This window comes from Felis catus, chromosome C2, assembly GCF_018350175.1.
Source record: "Felis catus isolate Fca126 chromosome C2, F.catus_Fca126_mat1.0, whole genome shotgun sequence".
Classification (NCBI taxonomy): Eukaryota; Metazoa; Chordata; class Mammalia; order Carnivora; family Felidae; genus Felis; species Felis catus.
In genome coordinates this window covers 67,197,367-67,218,339 of record NC_058376.1, presented here as the reverse complement: position 1 = coordinate 67,218,339, position 20,973 = coordinate 67,197,367, and the positions used below count along the sequence as shown (strand labels likewise).

Below are 20,973 nucleotides of genomic sequence, written 5' to 3'. Positions count from 1 at the left end.
TCTTCCTGGGAGTAATGACTGCGTTCTTTAAGGACATGACACTTTCTTTTTTTTTAAGTTTACTTATTTTGAGGGAGAGAGAGAGCATGGGAGGGGCAGAGAGAGAGAAGGAGAGAGAGAAAATCCCAAGCAGGCTCTGCACTATCAACACAGAGCCCAATGCAGGGCTTGAACTCATGAACCATGAGCCAAAACCGAGAGTTGGACACTTAACTGACTGAGAACCCAGGCACCCCAGGACATGGTGACTCTTTAGTATATGTGCTGCCGAAGCAAGCACAGGACATGATGATTCTTGAGGAAGAAACACAAATTGGGGAATAGAAAGGAGGAAAAGAGAGATTTGGTCAGCAAAAAAAAGACTAAAGCTAAAGGAACACAGGCTCCAGTGAGGTATTAAGAGGATTTAGGGTCAGAGACAGTGGCCTCTACTAGGGAAAGTCCAGGCTTCCTTGTAGTTGGGTGACTGAAATCGATGGCCATGTAAGAGGGTAGATAGGGGAAACTCATGACTGTTCTGTGTGGTCCAGAGCCAAGGCTGATAGGAAAAGAGATGAGTACATTTAAACAGCTAATGGTGGGCAAAAAGCAAATCACCAAGCAAATTATGGGGATGAGAAAGAATGAGATACCTGGGTATGGTGGGTTTTTGTTTGTTGTTTGTTTGTTTTGTTTTTTTGTTTTTCCAGCCATTTTTTTCTGAGACATTGGGCTCAGCAAGGTCTAATAGGAGATCCTAGATAAAATAAAAATAAAAGGGATTTGGGGGCAAAGACGAAGAAAGCAGTGGGCCCAAGCAGGAGCTAGGATTAATGACTAAGATCCATAATTGTTCTAGGACTCCATAAAATTGGCGAGCTCCTCATGTGTCGAGAGCACTGCATCCTTCAGGCTTGTTCCTTGGTTCTCCTTCAAGACACACACTCCTTTGTTTCCACAATGACCTCTGTACCAGTGAATCACAGATCTGTCTCTAGACCTAACTTACAAGAATCACTCAGTTAGCTTTCCAGAGTGCAAAACAGCTTTTATTGCCACTTCTAGAGACAGTGGGATTTCCAGCACACAGAGGTAAGTCACCACAGATGTACACAATCTCATTCTTCACTTCAGTTTGACTCAATATCACAGATAGATCAGACTTTCACAGTGGTTTTCCTGTTCCATCTTCAAGTTCCACCTTGCTTTTCACTTTTCCCTTCATTATAAGACAGAAACTTCCTTTCTGCTTCAGTTCTGCCGACTTCACCCTCCATGTTTGGCTGGTCTCTACTTCAGATAGATTAACTCATCAAGGTATCTGTTCATAGATACCTCCCTGACCAGACTCCTACTCCCATTCCTTTTCACTCCCCTCTGCTGCTTCTTCATCTGAAGCAACGTCCATCTGTCTTGCCTCTGTCAGATAATTCTGCTGCTCATGCTACTCAACATACCCTCATCTCATGAATCTAGTCATTTTTCAGTCCAATCCACAGCCTCTCTGAAAGGCTTCCTTTTTGCTTCAGCTGACATCTCACCATAAAATGTGCTTGTTTGTGTAGACTGGTGGATACCTGTAGTACCCTGGATTCCTGCAACATATACAACTAGATATCTTATAAAATGTGTTTGATGATGCTAATCAATTTAATTTTGCTCTGAAGGCAGTAACTGGGAAAATAAAGAGTAACTGTAAGTGTGCAGCCCACAAAGCCGTATGGGCAGCCTCCTGGCTGCTCTCCTGGACCCTGAGGTGCCCAGGTGTGAAGGAAAATCCCTCTGCTCTCCTCCTTTCTCTCCATTTTTCATCTAACAGCAGCCCCTGATTTTTCTCTCCCTTGGTGAATAGCTCCACTTTATCTCTTTTTCTAGTAAAAGAAGACACCCAGAATGGACTTTAGGAGCTTTCTTTCTCTGGATAGGAGGGGTCTGGATTCAAAACACATGGAGCTGAGACCTGGGGAACTCTTCCTTTTTTTCCACTTTGGTGCTCAGCTGTTTCCAGTTACTCATCTTCACTGAATAAAATCATAGCTCACACTCTAGCTGTATTTTTAGAAAATGGTGCCTTATATACAAATGTGAAATATAAACCAAGCAAAAAGGATTATGAAAAATAGAATTACATTACCAAATAGTACCAAGTGGCACATTATAATGAAAAGATAAGCATGCTTCTACTCTGGGACTTGCTTTAACGCCTTCTGACTCTTCTCACCGGTGTCCTCTACTTCATCTGTACCAGCTCTGAACCATGTTCAGAGAGAGACCCAGGCAATAACAAGTATTCAGATCGACTAAACTCTTTTTGTCGGCTAAATTCTTTGTTCTCTGCTTCCCCATGATACATGTCCTCCTTTTCCTTTTTCTCACTTGTTTGAAGACTGCTGGGAAAATGGCACCAATTAAGGTAAGAGGGAAAGAAACACAAGATAAGTAGCTCAACATGCTGGCTTCTGCTACATCTGGAGAGAGCGGAACTGAAAGGATATATTTCTTTGCACATGACCTAAGGACATAAAGCCACACTGAACAATCAGCTCCATCTGGTTCCCAACTTAAAATCACATCTAAGACTTATCTAGTAAATAAAGAAGAGCTACATAAAATCATAACCATTGTAGATACTTATGTAAGATTTTGCTGTACTAAAAAACTTATCCTAAGTTACTGCCACTGGTATGATATTGCTTATGGCGGTTCTCAACCCAGAGAGATTTTACTCCCAGAGGATATTTAGCAATGTCTGGAGACATTTTTGGTTGTTACAGCTGTGGGGGTGGAGGGCTACTGGTATCTACTGCACAGGGGCCAAGGCTGCTGCTAAATATCTGATAACACACAGGATAGTCCCTTACAACAAAGAATTGTTCAGTTCAAAATGTCAATAGTTCTGAGAAACCCTGCTTTAGGGGATGGCAGTGTCTATTGTGTATTTTTATTTTACTCCCATTTTCATGAGTATTCACTATTTGTTACCAAAGCCCAATAGTATCACCAATTTCTGACAGACTGGAGTCATGAACCACAATAGGGAGGAGCAATTATGTTCCTATGTGTTCTATGGGAACTACTATGTTCAGGTGTGTTCCTTCCTATGATCCCTCACAGGGTACTTGAGTGGTATCTAAGACCTGGTGGGCCACAGGAACTGCAGTGGGCCTTGTCTGGATTCTGCCAATGTGTGGTCTCTCTGGACTACCCTGTGCATTCTGGCATGACACTGAAATTGGTGTTAATGTCTTGAGGTCATCTCAGATAGCCCAGGATGGTGCTGGGCTATGCCTCTGCTATCCCTAACCCAGACCTAGAATATAATTTTAAGAAGAAAAGAATCTGGACTCAAGTCGTTTTTGACATGTATAAAAGTAGGCATGTGGCTTTTGGTGCTAATTTTCTCCATTAATACAATACCCTTTTGGACTTTTCCTCATTTTGCAAGGCTGTCCTTCTGTATGTTGCTAAGATTTTCCACAACAAACTCTGTGATCTCATTTCTGCCTCTCATTCTTTGGCCTGTGTTGTCCTCAAGGCAGGAGCGACTAAAAGAAGACCTAGACTTAACCATCAAGACAACCCCAGCTCCAGAACCATCAAACCACGTGCCCTTCACGAGAGGTGGAACACACCTCTGACCCAATCCTGTGTTGCTTGCCCCATAAATTTGAAAGTGCTCATCAATTAAAACATTCTCCACAAAAACACAGGTCTGTACTGGTTATGGAATTTCAGTGCTCTCTCATCTCCTAAGACTTGGGCTCATTTTTTAAATGGCCTCAAGTTACCTATTTTTTCTCCTCAGACTGATTTGTTTTAGGAAAAAAAGGGGGTGGGGAGAAGGAAATAAGTAATCAGTATGGCACTCAATGGCAAGTGTACAAACCATGGCTTAGAAAATTCTTAGATCCTGTGCAACTGCTCAGGTTTAGGACAGTGCATGCTCCATATACCTAGAAAAGCACATATGTAGTTTACAGAAGAAAGTCCTCAAAACCACACTCTGTCCTACTTTCAGTAACTCGGAGGGCAAATCCAAGAATGGTGGCATCTGAATCTTTAGCAAGTGTGTCTTCCTCGTGGTCTGGTTCTAAAGGTGGTGACTAAGGTTTCTCGGGGCTGCTCCTGGAGCTGACACATGCTGGTCAGAAGAACTGGGTCAGTCTTATGCTCTACAATGTTGAAAGGACAGGCCTTCAGGTGTTCAGACATGGAAGCAACTTCATTAAACTCCCAGCTCTTGACTTTGGAGAAAAGGCTGCTGAATTGCCAGATCTGTTAGGAAACATGAAGTTCAAAAGTGAATGCTGGGGCAATAATCTCAGGCTAGCTTTATTTGAAGAGTGTAAGAAAATACCTTTCTGTTCTTCATGTTCTTAGCTTCCAGAGAATGTTTAGTGGCTGCTGCAGACATTTGTTAGTTCCTTCTTCAGCATCCAATTCCTAATCCCCCCTTCCAATTGATAATCTTCCCAGCCAGCCATGTAAATGTATGGAAATGACCACAGCAATCTGCATATTGACACCCACCCACCACCCTCCCACCAGCAACAGTGATTAGTTCTAGAATAGACACACGGTTCAAATCAGGACAATTAGTGTCAATGAGACTCTACCCTAGAACTTTTGCTTGAGATATTAAGAAGCAGATTTTCTTTTTCCTTCTGTACTTGACCTGGGAAACTGCTGTCTTAGCTGCTGGCAGCCAAAAGGGACCACCAAGGGATAACTGTGTCTTAGAAAGGAGCCACTAGTGAGGAAGTAGAAATAAGACATAGAAAGTAAAAAGGTCATTTGGGGGCATTTTTGAACTGCTAGATCAAATCTTACCTGAAGCCAATACCTGTGGATTTTTTTAGTTTTGTGGGCCAAAATTCCCTTTATTGTTTATGCCATTTTAAGTTGGTGTTGCTTAAAACGAAAAGTATCCTAACACAGAAACCTCAGGAGAAATCTAGATATCTGGTACACAAACCCCCTTTTGGCCTTTCCAAAAGGAGTGCAGAGTTACTAGTTTTAAAATCTAATAGGGGTACCTGGGTGGCTCAGTTGGTTGAGCGTCTGACTTTGGCTCAGGTCATGATCTCATGGTTTGTGGGTTCGAGCCCTGTGTTGGACTCTGTCCTGTGCTGACAGCTCAGAGCCTGGAGTCTGCTTCAGATTCTGTGTCTCCCTCTCTCTTTCCTTCCACTGCCCATGCTCTGTCTCTCTCTCTCTCTCAAAAAAAAAAAGAATAAACATTAAAAAATTAAAATCTGGCTATAAGGATAGGCATAACCTGAGACCCTTTCAACCTGACACTTCACCCTCAGTTTCTTATCCTTGTTCCTATGTAAAAAAAGGTATTTTCTGAGATTTTAGAACTATTTCCCTTTTTTGCTTAAAAAAGGCCATTTTAATATGAGCATCCTTTAGCTCCAACTAAATTCTCTTTCTTCCTTTCTAAAAGGAAATTTGTTTGTCCCAAATAATTTTCAAGAGTGGTCAGGAATCATTGAACTGGGGACAAACATGAGCAAAAAATTAATGGAATTTCTACTACATAAATTAAATTGTTTGCATCTGATTTTATAGAGAAAGATATTAGACAGTTCTAGACTATACAGTTTCTGAGGGCAGGTTCTCAGTCTCATTCATGTTTGTCCCTAACATGTGGATGGGTGGAAGTCAGTGTTTATTAAATATGTGGATGCAGGCCTGGATACATGAAGGAGAGTCTCATGATTATTTTTTAAAGAAGACTGTTCAGGGAATAAATAATAGAAAACATATAAGATGATTTAGACATAATTAATGAAAATAGGTGTAAACAACTCTAACTCCCCAGTGCCGGTTTGTACACCCACATTTTGGGAAAAAATTCAACAGTGAGATTATGGAATTATTGAGCTAAATGGGCATTATTAATTTGTGGTTCATATTACCAACATATTTACCATGGGAAAGGATGCTAAGGAGTTTCACTTCTGTATGGTATAAACTGGTAGAAGTTATGATGCAGTTCAGCAAGTGTAATGTGATTGGAAAAAAGAAGTAAGATTTTTCTGAAGAGAAAGATTCTTTGATTTATACAGCAGCTTTTTGAGAAAGTAAATAGGTATTTGAATCAGGAGAGATCAGTGGACCAAATTATTTTAGAATTTCAAAATTCCTTTAACAAAGGCAAAAAGTCTTTTTTAAAAAATGAGTTGATATGGGACTGAGGAGAATTTGTTGGCATACTGTATCAGAGTCCAGGCAAGAAACAGAGGGCACACTTAACTTGGTAATTTGAAGAGAATTAAAAAAAATAATGATATGCAAATGTATGGGCAGGGTGTAGGAAAGCCACAAGATATAGTGCAGTACCCAGGCAAGTAACAATCTAGAGCATTAATACCCTAGGCATGAAAGGGAAGAAGAAAGGAGGTCATTGTGTCCCAGAATGAGTAACTTTGTGGAGAGAGCCACCTGAAACAGTCACCTTCAATGGAGGGACATGGCCAGTGCTAGGTGTCATGGAAGGGAAAAATGCATGCAGGGAGGAAGCCAGAAGAATAGATACATCAACTTAGTCTACCTCCCTCCCACTTCCTACTGATACACTCCCATTTGATTAGCCCAAATGGAAGCTGGCGGGCAAGTCTGCTGATTGAGGCAGTCTGTAGAGATCAGCCTCCCAGGGAACTGATCACAGGGTTGGAGAATGAATCATGTGAGCAAGCAGAAGATATCCAGGACACATACACAGAGATAAACAGGTACTACCATTTGTATTGTCATTTATATGTCTATAGGTCTGTCTTCCCTACTGGACTGGCCTCCTTGAATTTAGGAATTATGTCTTATTCCCAGTAACCTAGTACATTGCCAGTGCCTGGTACAGTGCTTGGCACATAGAAAGCTCTTCCTAAATAGTTGTTGAATGAATGAATGAATGAATGAATGAATAAGAGTTTACTTGCCTCTCTGTGGACTCTCCAGGAAGTGCCTCCATGAGAATACCTCTTCTTCTTCCACTGTAGGAGGACCATCCCTCTCTCTTGTAACAAAGTAGCACAGATATTTCTCATCAGCACAGATACCTGGGAAAGCTGGGACAGGCTGATGCTGTCCAAGAACCCAGCAATGTACTGCAAAACCTCCAGGGGCAGGCTGGTTAGAGAATTCTGGCTTTTTGCTCCACGGCCTGAGAGATGGTTGTTCTTCTTTCTCTCACCCAGCTCTGAAGCAACCTCTGGCTTGATGGCAAAGGTCTTGAGCTCCTGACTATAAATCACTTTTGCCTTTTGTCCTGGGGGACGGAAATGGTTTTGAATAAAAGTACATCCCAAGTAGGCGAGAGGGCATCGATGCTGGAACCAGCCATTGAGACATGATTGAATGTCTGTGTGGACATTCTTGAAATGTAAGGGAAATTCATCCCTCCTGAAGAATTTGTTGCAAGTGAAAGTGAAGGCAGAGCTGCTTTTGTTATGTCTCCGGGTCACACACTCACTGTGGAGTTCCACATGGAGCCCCCCTGGGTTGTCAGTGGTTAGAAGGTCAGCCAGCACTGTCCCAGAAGAAAACTGTTCTGGCTCAAAATTGTATGTCTGTGTAGCAAAATCCATAAACAGCCCATCAATGCTCCTAGATTCGGAGATGACATGACCTTTAAGTTCTCTTTCTAAAGCACACAGGAGGGTGGTTTTGATGAGATCTGATTTGGGCAGGTCCTCCACAGTGATCCCTAAATCTGAAGTATCTACTGCCTTGTGTTCACTTGGCTTACAACTCAACATGGCATCTCCAATGCGAGCCCGCTTCCCACAGTAGCTCACAGGAACTTTGAAGGTGTAAACAGTCTTTACTTCCTGAGCCTCAAGTTTGCCATAAACAAAGTCTCTCTCCCTAGGTGTACAAGCAGCCATCTGACCAAAGTGAATAAGCATCCTCCCATTGTGCACCAGATACATATTATAGTCCTTTGCATCCACAGCTGTTTTCAGTCTTTCCAGGACACCATCTTGCCAAGGGGCAAGCCCTGTCTTTTCCACGACTGCATTAAAGTCCTGCTGCTTCTGTTTTTCCTGTGGTTCTTTCTCTTTCTCTTGGAGATCATCCTCCCTTACCATGTTATTGTCACTGGAAACCTGTTCTTTTCCAGGGTTGTTCCTGCTATTGTTGTCACAGTTCACTGATGTACTTGTTAAAGCAGAGGCTGCATGCTCTTTGCTGAATATATTTTCCCACTTGTCATACTTGGCCAGGTCCATCCCTTCTTTGGTTTTGGCTAATGCCTCTCGTTCTTCTTGACTCAGCTCTACCATTTCTCCATTAGCTGCTGACAGAGACCCATGTGGTACCAAACTGGCATCCACTCCACCCACTGCTCCTCCCATTTCCTCCCAAGTGGCTTCACCATTCATGGTAGTTTTCTCCCGAGTGGGCTCTCTAGTTTCTGGGAAAAGTTCTACCATTTTTAAAGATCTGAAAAGGACCTTCTGGTCCTGGAGGGCCAGGGCTGTGTCCAAACACTCCTCACTGGGGGTCTCTTTCATGATGTTCTCATGAAGGGTAGTTTCAGAGTCCACGTTTGGCCAGCGATTCCACTCCATGGAGCAGCAGACCACACTGGCAGGGCACACTTGCAAGTGCTTGGCCAGCTTGTGGCGGGACATGGAAAGGGGGCAGCCATATTCAGAATTGAGGCATGGAACCTGCTCCAGAGGGCAGAGGAGCTCATGCTCTGCCTCTTTGCACATGTGGAAGGTAGCACCACAGGACAGGTGGCAGTTTATCACCAGACAGGAGACATCAGGCTCCACAGGAATGTGGCAGTGACGGTCGAAGCATTTCTCACAATGCCTGTGCTGCCCACTTAGAGGCTTGCGTGCCCTACCCTGGAGACACCAAAGCAAGAGGAAAGAGAAGACAAATGGGGGAGAGAAGCTCTATGCATGTCTGTGACTGTGAAGCAAAAATCACTCATAATCCCACAATCCCAAAATAACAACTACCAACACTCTCTTCTTCATTTTCCAATAGTTTATTCTATGTATATGGTAGATGTGTTTAGAATAGAAAAAGAAAGGGGCACCTGGATGGCTCAGTCAATTAAGCGTCCAATTTCAGCTCAGGTCACGATCTCCCAGTTCATGGGTTTGGGCCCACGTCGGGCTGTGTGCTGACAGCTCAGAGCCTGGAGCTTATTTCGGATTCTGTTTGTCTGTCTGTGTCTCGCTGTCTCTGTCTCTGTCTCTGTCTCTCTGCCCCTCCCTGGCTCTCACTGTCTCTCTCTCAAAAATAAATAAACATTAAAAAAATTAAAAAAAAAGAATAGAAAAAGAAAAAGCTGAATGTAATGGACTACAATGTTGATAATTGTTTTTGAGTTGTGGATTATGGGTGATTTATATTATCTTGTTAATACTGTGAATACAATTCTTCATCCTGTATTTACCTTGCTATTATAACATTAGACCAACCTGCTTTATTAATGATTCTTTGCAAACTGTCTTCATCATGGCAGTGTAATATTCCAGAGTGAGTGTGCTGTCATTTATTTAACCAACTACCTACCAAGTGCTGGGAGGACAGGGGCCATGTCTAGTTTTATTCACATCTGTATCTCCAGCACTTGGACCATTGTAGGCACTCAATTTGCTGAATGAAGGAATTGTCAACCACTTAGTTTATTGCTGGATGTTTGGGTTTTTCGTTTTTAAAGTTTTAGTGAAAGTATTTGCCCACAAATCTTTCTCATCTCTCTGCTTTTCCCTTACTCCATGTCAGTTTCTTCTAGGTTCTTCTCTAGCATCTCTGGTTTGGCCAAAAGTCAGTAAGTATCATCAAACCATAACGGCAAGTCTGCCAGCTGCTTCGACTACAGGTTAAATGAAGCCAGACCTGGACCCCTGAAAGATGAAAATCCAATAATCACCATACTACTTACCATAGCTTCCTAATTTCTTCTTGCTTTGTAAATCTAGGGGAAAACATGAAAATATGAATATGAATGATTAATAAGAAAAGTATTTTGGTTATGTATATTAACAGGCACCAAAGAGACTTTGTATACTCTAATTCCTTTAACCACCCTCGAGGTAAATGTCACTGCCCACATTTTATAGTCCAGGAAATGGAAGCTGGAGAAGTTAAATAACTTGTCCAAGATTATACAGCTGCTAAGTGATGGAGTCCCGGGCCATGCGAGCCCACAGTCTTCTCACTGACACACAGCCCTCTGGTGGGGCATCTTACCAGGCATGGGATATGTACCTTTTGGTTCCTGTAACTTTTCTCCTTTGTCTATCAACAGTTGGTCTGACGTTCCACACATCCATGCCTCCCATAACTACCACACACACACATTTGGCCCAAGTTTCCCTCCTAACTTTCTCTCCCAGTAGAGCTTCATGCTCACTAACAGGTCAGCCTGATATTCAGCTTGGCCTGGGGCAGTGTACAAGTGTCTGTGATGTATCTACCATCTGTCCTTCAACCTGCTGAATTCAGCTGTGCTGTGGCTAGAGCAGGGATCAGACCCCAAGGCCCCAGAAGCAGGCTGAATGGGAACTCTGGCAAGCAGAAGAGAAGATGCCCTGCCTTCAGGAGAATGTAGCTCCTTGGCTCTGGTCAATTGGTCCCACATGGGAATATGTTGCCAGATCATCTGATTTTTCCAGAGAAACTGGGGATGCAGATTTTTGTGACTGGTGGTAAAGTATGGTTGTTAGGAGGCTGACTGCAAGATTCAACCTGGCACTACAAGTCAGTAGTTGTGAAACTTTGAGAAAGTTACTTAATCTCTTTGTTCATCATTTCCCCCATCTGTAAAAGGGAGAATAATAATAGTACCTATCTCATAGCGCTGTTGTGGGGAGTAAATGAGTTAAATACCCAAAACTCTTAAAATAGTACTTGTCTCATAGGACATGATCTATACATGTTTGCTATTATAAAATAAGTGTCTTATTTTTATTTTATTTTTTTACAACTTTTTAGGTAGGCTCCACGCCCAGTGTAGGGCTTGAACTCATGACCCTGATATCAAGAGTTGTGTGCTCTACTGACTGAGCCAGCCAGGTTCCCCTAAAATGAGTACTTTATATTTCATTATATTGCAAAACATCTTGCTGCATAATACATTACGATAAAAATCCTTGGAATTTTAAAGTTGGCAACTAATTTAATCAGAACAAATGCAGCCTCTATTTGGGCCAAGGTAAAACATGTATGCAAACTACATAGGATCTGTAGGTTGCCAGTTTGCAGCACCTGGTCTAGAGAGTTTATAGCACAATGTCAGCACTATGTTAGTCTGGGATGGAGTGGGGTGGGTGGGGTAGGGTGGAGTTAGAACCCAAAAGTCAGAAAATACAGTATTTTAAAATTTTATTTTACTTTAGGATTTGCCAATTCATTGTGGGTGAATTTTCCTATAACTTAAAAAAATTCAAATATTCAAGAAAGGTGAAAGAACATATACAATGAACAGCCAAATATACTCTACCTAGATTTTAAAGGTAACATTTTGCCACTTTGGCTTTCTCTCTCTTCCTCTACACACACACACACACAGACACACACACACACACACTTTTTACCAAAGCACTTGAAAATAGGTTGTTGATATCATGACACCTCATCCCTGAGTACTTTAGCACGTATTTCCTAAGACCGAAGAAATTTTCCTTTGTAACTGTAATAACATTATCTCACCTAAGAAAACGAAAAAATATTTTCTAATTTCATGTAATATGCTGTCTGTATTCAAATTTACACAATCGTCCCAAAGAATGTCTTCAATACTTTAAAAAAAATTTTTAACTTTGGAACCACGGTCCCTTTAAGGTCAATTTATTACATTTGGTTGGTAAGTCTTTTTAGCCTCTTTTAATTTGGAAAAGTCCCCTCAAATTTCTTTTCCAGAAGAGACAGTCTTAAATCTCAAGGAAATTATATTCAAATTTATTCATATACTCATTTGTTCATTCAGTCCTCCAACAAACATTTGTTGATTACAATGTGCCAGTAAGGGAGCATAAGTGTCACACTGCTTGTTTAGGTAGTTCTTCAACACTATTGCTAAGTAGAATTAGTCACGATGCCTATTAAATCTATAAGTCTGCACTGTTCACAGTGGCAGCCACCAGCCACATGTGACTATTTAAATTTAAATTAATCAAAATGGAATAAAATTAATAATTCAGGTTTTTGGTCACACTAGCTACAATTCAAGTATTCAATGACCACATGTGATTAGTAGCTATTCTATTGGACAACACAAAACAGAACATTTCCATCTGCATAAAAAGTTCTATTGGACAGCATAGCATAGCATAGTCTGCACCTCAGACTTAAGTGAGGGCTGTGTCTGGAATTCACATCCTTAATACATTACCCGTCTGATTCTTATGCACTAGGACTACTGAGTGTGAAAGAGGAATCATGGCAGATAGCTCTTTATCCCTAATATCCTGAATCAGGAGGCAGGTGAGAAGTTGTAAGCAAGACTATCAAGTGGACTCAGGGCCCAGGAGGAGACAAATTAAGGTGGTAAAGGTAGAGGGGGAATTGAGCAGAGTGAAGGGCTGTGAGGGCTGGACTGAGGTGGAGCAGGATAGGATTGGGCAAGAGGACATCTTTTGGATGCAAGAGTCCAGCTACCGGAGCTTTTAGCATACAACTTAGCATTCAGTTAGGCTCCTGCTATATTCTAGATTGATCACTCCTGTGGGGGGAAAGTTCATCATGGGTTTATTGTGGAAATTTGTAAATATGAGGCTAAAGCATCTGGAATTATTTGCTTGCTCAATAAGGGGCCATTTAACACTGTGACTGGGTATTAACCAGCAGTGGAGGGACAGTGTGGAGGGCTTGGAGTAAGAAACTGCTTCATGGAGGGTGATGAAGCTGCAGGAGCAGGACTGATGGTATGGAATTAGGCAAGATGAGGCAGACAGTAGGCATCACAAGGGAATCACAGCATTTTGGTTTCTGTCTGGAGATGGGGAAAGAGGAGGAGTCAAAGCTGATGCCAAGATTTTGAACAAGGAAGAGAGAACATTGGATGTAATTCTGAGAAAAATAGAAGTCTGAAGAAGGAATTGTTTTGGGGGGAAAGATGAGCCCAGCAAGTTTAATACAAGTTTTTAAGGTGATGACAGATCATGAGGATGGGAAGATGTGAGTAGAATGGAGAGATGTAGATTTGAGAAGTGTTCACTTAGAAATAAGAGAGGAAGCCATAACTGGAGAAAGAAGAGCATAGAAGAGCCATGAAGTACAGAGCTAAGTATGACCACTTTCAAGACAGTGGGGAGAAGTAAAGCCAGAGAAAAGAGACCAGAGAGCTAAGAGTCGGAACTTTGTGGCCCCATGTAAAGGAAATGGTGAGCTATAGCCTCAAATGCTGCCTCAAGATTAAGAACAATGATAACAATGTCACTGCTCATGGCAGATCCCCAAAGAGCTCTTGGCAGAGCAAATGTGGCATTTCAGCTGTGCGGTGGGACCCTTGCCACGCAAAATGTGGTGTTTGCTTGGAGCGGAGGGGGAAGCCATTAAACACACATTCCAATATTGGCAGGGCCTGTGGCCTTGTTGGGAGAGTGTGATCATCTGCTTTCTATTCATAAAAGACACAAATAAAGATGCAGTCTGGGTGATTCAGAGTCCCCTACTGGTTTTTAGGTGGGAAAGAAGAGGCAGATCGCAAATGGAATAAGGCTAAGTGAAAGAAGCTACCAGCAGCATGACTGTCTACCTTTGTATTTGCCAGCCTAGTTCTGTCACAAAGTTGAGACCAGCTTCTGGGAAGGGAAAAGCAGGCCTAGCTAGTTCCATGTGCTCTGTGTGTGTGATGACAACTCAGCCCCAGCAGCAGGGATATGGTTGGCTGGAGGGACAGTGGTGATGAACTCTAAGCCAAATCATTTCTTATCCTTCAGCATTATAAAGTATGGTTTTTGTTGTTGTTTTGTTTTGTTTGGAGCAGTGCTATTGAAACTGGAAACATTTGTGGTGGAGCCCTATTGCTCTCCATGTCTTTGAAGTTACTTGAAAATATCTCTTTAACAGAAAACAAACAAACAAACAAACCATGCATGCAGGAACAAAGATGCTGTTTCCTTTGTTTGTTCTGTTTTTAATGATGCTATTTAAAGATCTTCTGCCAGGCTCTGGAGCTACACCAAATAAGTGACTTTGAGAGAGGACATGTACTGAGCAGAAAGACACGAAAGTGTAGACTATCCTTTGGAGCAGTTTGACAGTGGAGGGGAGAAGAAAGATAAGTATAGCCTGAGGGTGTAAAAATCGTATCTAAACCTTTTGTTGTATATCTAGGGGAAATTGTTCCCACTGAGATAAAGGACAATCCAAAATTCTTGATTGTCTAATTATTGCTAGGTAAGCATTGTGACCAATCATCCTGGTTTGCCTGGGACTTTCTTGGTTTTAGCTCTGAGGAAGCTTGATTTAACTCCCAGGAAGCCTCTTAGTGCCAGACAAACTTGGATACTTGATTGATCATCTTATGTTGTAGCCACTTGGTCTTGCCCCAAATTGTTCAACTTTATCATTGGTTATCTTGTGACATAAGATGATTTGTTCTCCTAATCTCTGTTCCAATGCAGTGACTGGATCCTTATCCTCGATGGTGTTTGTCTGACTTTCATAGACTGAGGGATTTTTCTGCATTTTGGATACCAGGGAGAAAGAGAAATGAGATTTTAGTGCCTACCATGTGCCTTAAGTAACACCTCATTTAATCCTCACAACGACTATGTGATGTGGGTCTTACCCTTTATACTTTACAGTGGGACACAAAGAAGCCTAGGTTTGTCCAGCTTCAAACTCTGTACTCTTTGCTACATCACACTGTGTCCCTCAGAGACCCACAGAGACATGTGGTCTATCTCTGTGATTTGGGATGAAAGCAAGCCCATGACTAGAGCCCATCAGGGGAAGATCCTCCCTTCCTCCAGTTGGGGCACAGAATACATATATAATCTTTCCAGACTGTAGAGGAACTGGAGGTTCATCATTCATAGGAAGCATCTTCATCCCTCTGATGACTTTTTTTTTGGTCCTCGTCTGGACCATATTCCATACTGTGCCCCATCTGAACAGAGGAAATATGAAAAGTATCCATGTCCCATGGCCTTGCATTTGAGGTAGCATAAATATGAAAGTAAAGTTTTTAGGTTAGAATCTGTAGTATAATATAGATTCTGAGATTTAAACTCAAAAAACTACTAAGTTAAAGAACATACATTATAGAAACTCTTCATGGTGGAAAAAGTTGACAAAATTCAGTGACAAAAACAATGTATTTTTATCCAGGTGCCATTTCCTCCTTCAGTTTCTATGCTTCTATGTTCACCTTTAAATTATTACTTCCTGGGGCACCTGGGTGGTTCAGTCAGTTAAGCATCTGACTCTTGATTTCAGTTCAGGTCATGTTCTCATGGTTGGTGAGTTTGAGCCTTGTGTCAGGCTTTGCCCTTGACAGTGCAGAACCTGCTTGGGATTCTCTCTCCCTTTCTGCCTCTCTCTCTCTCTCTCAAAATAAATAAACTTAAATAAATACATTCTCACTTCCTGTCTGAAAAGGCAATACATTCTCTCCTCTTAAAAATGAACTTCAATCAGGGGCGCCTGGGTGGCGCAGTCGGTTAAGCGTCCGACTTCAGCCAGGTCACGATCTCGCGGTCCGTGAGTTCGAGCCCCGCGTCGGGCTCTGGGCTGATGGCTCAGAGCCTGGAGCCTGTTTCCGATTCTGTGTCTCCCTCTCTCTTTGCCCTTCCCCCGTTCATGCTCTGTCTCTCTCTGTCCCAAAAATAAATAAACGTTGAAAAAAAAATTAAAAAAAAAAATGAACTTCAATCAAGTCTATGGTCAAAACACCCTCTGAAACCCTCTCCCCAAATTATGTTTTAATGTTCCCCTAGATAGAGGAGATAGCAGTCAACATGAAATAATTTAGACTTAAATAGTTTAAAAAAAGTCTACACAGGACTAGATTTTACTCATTGTACTGGATGCAGTTTAAGTGGAATGTGAATAGGTGAAAGGACCAGGTACATGAGTTTAAGTGATAGATATTCTTTAAAAAAAATAGGGGATAAGTTAGAACCTGGTAGGGGAGAAACATTTGATGCAAGTTGTGGTGCTGTGTGGACCACTCACAAAGGAGTAAATTAATAAGAAAAGGCAAGTCAGCTAGAACAGTGCCCCTTAAAGTGACCCACATACTGACCCACAGTGTCAGTATTACCTAGGAATTGGTTAGAAATGTAAACTATTGGGCCCTACCTAATCAGACCTACAGAATCAGAACTGCTGCATCCAGCTGATTCTGTTGTAAGCTCAAGTTTAAGAACCACTGAGCTAGAAGCTGGTTGATTTTGTGCTTTCAGTCACAGAGGAACTACTGCCCAGTTAGGTAGGAAGGCCTTGGGGAGAGATCTGAAAGGGCAGTGGGCAGTTCTGTCCATATCTTCCCATCTCCACCACCACTGCCTGGATCCAAGCACCATCATACTCATCCAGTCTGGTGCAAAAGCCTGTAATCAGTCTCACCCTTCCCACCTTGTGCTCTGTAATCTACATTCATCAGCAGAAGAGTGATTTCAATAACTTTTAACACTGGGTCATTATTCCCACTTAGAATCTCCAGTGGATTCCCATCACGAGGAGTAAATTCTGACAGCCTTATCCTGGCCCACAAGGCCCTGCATCAGTGTCCCCTGCTGGCCTCCTTTACCTCACCTCTCCCTTGAGCATTTAGTTCTAGCCTTGTCACTTAGTCCAGTGTAAGGACTTTGTGCTGGTTCTTTCTACTAAAATTCTCCCTTCACTCTTTGTGTTATAGGCTCCTTTCTGCTGTTTAGATTTCAGCTGTTATGTTTCCTCCTGTGGAGGCCTTACCTGACACCCTCAAAATAAAGTAAATTCATGAACACTGTCATGTGCTAGCTAAGTAATTTTTCACAAGTTAATTTCCCTAAAGCTAACTTATTCATTGATAAAATGAAACTCATAATACCCCATAGGATTATGACAAATAACATAAAGTAGAGAAAGTGTCACTCAATTGTTAGTCCTTCCCCTATGAGGAAGGTCATTCCCATGGTCACTTCTGCATCCAGGTCTTATGTCTTCCCATTGCATCACTCCTGCCCCTCTTGGCCGGCCTTTCAGTATTCAGTTCTCCCTCAGGCCAATGTAGCTTATGTTCCACTGCCTGCTTAATCATCTTCAAACCCCATTTAAGAAAAAAGTCTTACCTTAGTCCCATAAGAATGTGAGTACCCTTAAACCACCCCCCCTCCCCCAACTATGGTGCCTTGTATTCACCACATTCATTCCTGAAGCTCTTAAAAATTCAAACAGTATGGCATCCATGCTGGAGGATCTTACAGATGTCACAAAGGCAGATTGAGGCATCTTTGCTTCCTAGGCCCAAGTTTGTCATCTTTATTATTTACCTACATACATTATTCTGTTCATTGAGCAAAAAGGGAAGATGTCAGCTAAAATTGGCTTCTCTCTTGCAATGGGCTGCAGGGTCAGTACCTTCTAAGGGAAGTTGCTATGATGGAGAGCCTGGGGATGAAGGCCATCAATGGAGCAGAAGTCATCTGGCCAGGAGAATGTGTTTGGGTGGGAAAGGAGATTTGACTGGAATACCAAAGAAGGAGAATACCCTCAAGGAATGTGCACAGTAGTTTCTGAGACACTGAAAGAGTGAGTACAGCCAATGTGTTCCTGGAACTCAGTGTTTATTCAATAGGATTGAATTGAATGCAATAAAATAGAACCCTAAAGAAAACAGCCTTTTGAAAGAACTGTGTGAGAGCAATTTGAGACAGATTTAGGAGGAAAGTTGTAATGATGTCAGATGTCTGCTAATTTGGGGCTTTTTAAAATTTTCTTGATTTTTAAAAAATATTTATTTATTTTTGAGACAGACAGAAATAGAGCACAAGTGGGGGAGGGGCAGAGAGAGAGGGAGACACAGAATCTGAAGCAGACTCCAGGCTCTGAGCTGTCAGCACAGAGCCCGATGAGGGGCTCGAACCCACAAACCGTGAGATCATGACCTGATCTAAGCCAAAGTCGGGTGTTTAACCAACTGAGCCACCCAGGTGCCCCATGGGTTTTTTTTTTTTTAAAGAAAGAAAAAGAAATGTTTTCAATGTTATTATGTGAATGTAGCCTTAACTGAACGGAAAAGAATTATGTGGGCTCAAGTTATAATAGAAACTCTGAATGCTGCCAGAATTGGTTTTCAGGAGGTTGTAGTACTTGTTCTAAATCTTTGCAGTCCTAAATCAGAAATCTGGATCGGGCACATAATCAGAAATCCTCTGCTCTGGAGCTTGTGTGTAGGAATCACCTGGGCAATCTTTTTAAAATGTGGATTTGGATCTGGTAGGATTGGGGCGGGGCCCGAGAGTCTTAACCATGTAACCAGCTCCTGATGATGGTCTAAGAACCTCACTTTGAAATGAAAGTGTCTAGTTTAACCTCTTCATTTCGTACAAGAGAAGCTGAGGCCCAGAGAAAAGTGAAGTGTCTTTCCCTTGCTTCTCACCTTGATGTAATAGTGAGAATTCTGTGGAAAGCACAATGCCACACAGAGCTACTTGTGTTGTGGTGGTGGCGAAGAGCATGTGGGCAGCTTACATGGTACCAAGGGCAAAATAGGACAGAGCCTGGAAGAATGAGAAAGAGGTGGTGCCTGACTGTCACTGGCCAACAAGGTCATGAGGAGGCATATAGCAGGTATATTTAAATCACTGACTCAAGCAAAAGAGAATGGGATTAACAGATAATAGCTTTAACATTCTTTACTATAATTTTAAAATTAGTAGGCAAACAGGGTTGATGTCAGGGAGATATTTTTAGGCAAGGGCCCCTTTCAGCACCCCTCACATGATATCAGCAACTAACTATTTTGCCTCCTCATGTGGCTGGCCCTGGCGATAATTATTTATTCCTGAGCTTTATCTTCAGTGGAAGTGACAAGGTCAAAAGTTAAAGATCAGAGATATTCTTCAACTCTTAACCTGTTACCCAATTAATTAGTTACTTTAATTATACATTGTTCACCTGTTCCGCTGCTATGGTGATTTTAATTCTAGGGAAAGAAAGTGTATGAAGTTAAATACTAAAGTAATCCCTTTGTCTCTTGAGATTTTAACACAACCAGTGGCTGATGATAATTCCCATACCTGTGTCCACGATCCTGGGCTTCTGGGCTATGAATCCAGCATTTTCATTATACCCTAGTTAATTCTTATATCTGGTGCTTGTGTTATTAGTATCAGTATTTTTAATTACTGTTTTGTATTGGCCAAGAAAATGCTAATTAGCCAGATTATCTTGGGTTAGCTGTGAGGTAGCCTGTATGCTTGGTTACTCCTAAACCACCACGCCCCTGTCTTGCCAGCACAGCATCCCACCATATACCTTGAAGACCTTGGTACTGTGGAAACCCTGACAAAATTAAGGGAAGTTAGCTCTATACAATACATTGTCCCCAGCAAACAGGGATAATTATAATCTAGATGTCTATAGCACAGTTATGGGATATGACTGGAGGTTACAGAGGCAGGAAGGAAGGAATCCAGGAGTTAGGGTATCTGGGTAGGTCTCTTTTTACTTGGCATTGGTAGCTTTAGCCTGTACACTGCAAAGTTCAGAGTGTACAGAATCCCTTTTGCTGCATAGGCTACTTCCTAGGATGTCCTTAGCTGAACTTTGAACATTACAGCAAGTCCCAGAGGGAAACAAAATAAACACTGCACCCTTATCCCTGACAATTTATTTGTGCATGCAATGCTATGCAGTTATTTCAAAAACTAGAAATAATCTACATTTAAAAGCTTTTGATACTTCAAGTATCATTCATCATTTTCCCTTTGGCCCTCTGGATGTGCAAGCTCCAACTTTGTAATAATTTGGGGTTTGTGTGCAAAAGCCTGTATAAATTTGTCAACTTGTAAAATACTCTCACTTCTATTCCATGGATGCATTTTGGATTCAAGAGATTTAGAGAGGAGAGAACCACACTTAGGGAATATTGTTAAAGAAAAACAGGTTTTAAGCTCTATGAACAGAGTTTAAATAGCACATACAGTGAATATAATTGTGCTATATTATTAATTGGTAGTGTGACACAGAGGATGGAATTTAAGGTACATAGAATGGCAGTTAACGTAGCAAATGCTGATTGGTGAAAAGATCATAGCATTTGGACTTTAGAAAATAGAAATAGAAAATAGAAATAGAACTAGAAATCCTTCTACCTATTCCCTCACCATCTTCTCCACCCTGCCCCAACCCCCCATCACTACTGTATAACTTTAGAGACATCACATAGCCACTTTGGTTGATTGTAGAAGAGAGAACGTAAGCTGTCAGAAAGCAGGTAATTTCTTCCTGCTCTAAGATTTTTGATTTAAAAGAATAGTTTACATATGGCTGAGTCTCATTCTCAAAGCCCACCCCTTTCTCCACCACATCTAACTAATTTGCTTAACAATCCTCTTGTTCAGAGCAAAAAGGTGGTGCGCAGCCCAGCTTCCATCTCCATGCTCATCACTCCACGTGTGCCCCTGGTGCACCTGCTCGCGTTTGAAGAGCTTACCTTAATGGCACGGGCGGAGTCAGCATCTGCTGCACCTGTGTCCCTTGACTGTGAACAAGCAGATCGCAGGAAGTGGCCGGGGTGCATCAGCTGCAGCAGAGGACAGAGTTCTGTTGAGGAGGCAGGGAAAGGAGAGAAAACTTCAACAGAAATAGTTCAAGTGTTTCGAAGTTAAAAATAAAACTATATCACAAGGGGCAACGTGACCAGGCTCAGCTTACGATTTTTTTCTTTCCCCTGTATTCATCAACACTTGGTCTCTACTGGAGTAGCATTTAGCAGGGGAAGCCGGAAGGGAAGTGAGCTTTTATATCAATAGGTTTTCTTTCCTTTGAGGAAGGAGGCAAATCTTTTTAAGAAGGATCATT

General features: G+C 41.9%; 1 protein-coding gene across 1 annotated transcript; it reads right to left on the bottom strand.

Moving 5' to 3' along the window:
- Nucleotides 1-1,006: 1,006 nt before the first annotated feature.
- On the bottom strand, nt 1,007-20,967 carry FBXO40 (F-box protein 40). Its single transcript, XM_006936088.4, has 5 exons — nt 20,827-20,967; nt 20,606-20,715; nt 9,896-9,928; nt 6,924-8,843; nt 1,007-4,254 (listed from the first exon to the last, which is right to left on the bottom strand). The coding sequence occupies exons 3-5, from the start codon at nt 9,896-9,898 to the stop codon at nt 4,039-4,041; spliced, it is 2,139 nt and encodes a 712-aa protein (XP_006936150.1). The 5' UTR covers nt 9,899-9,928; nt 20,606-20,715; nt 20,827-20,967; the 3' UTR covers nt 1,007-4,038.
- Nucleotides 20,968-20,973: the final 6 nt, after the last annotated feature.

Bases quoted from the DNA above. Each gene is read 5' to 3' on its own strand.
- FBXO40 (XM_006936088.4), bottom strand. The intron at 4,255-6,923 runs GCAAGTAAACTC...GTTTCCTAACAG, and splicing joins CCTGGAGAGTCCACAGAGAG to ATCTGGCAATTCAGCAGCCT.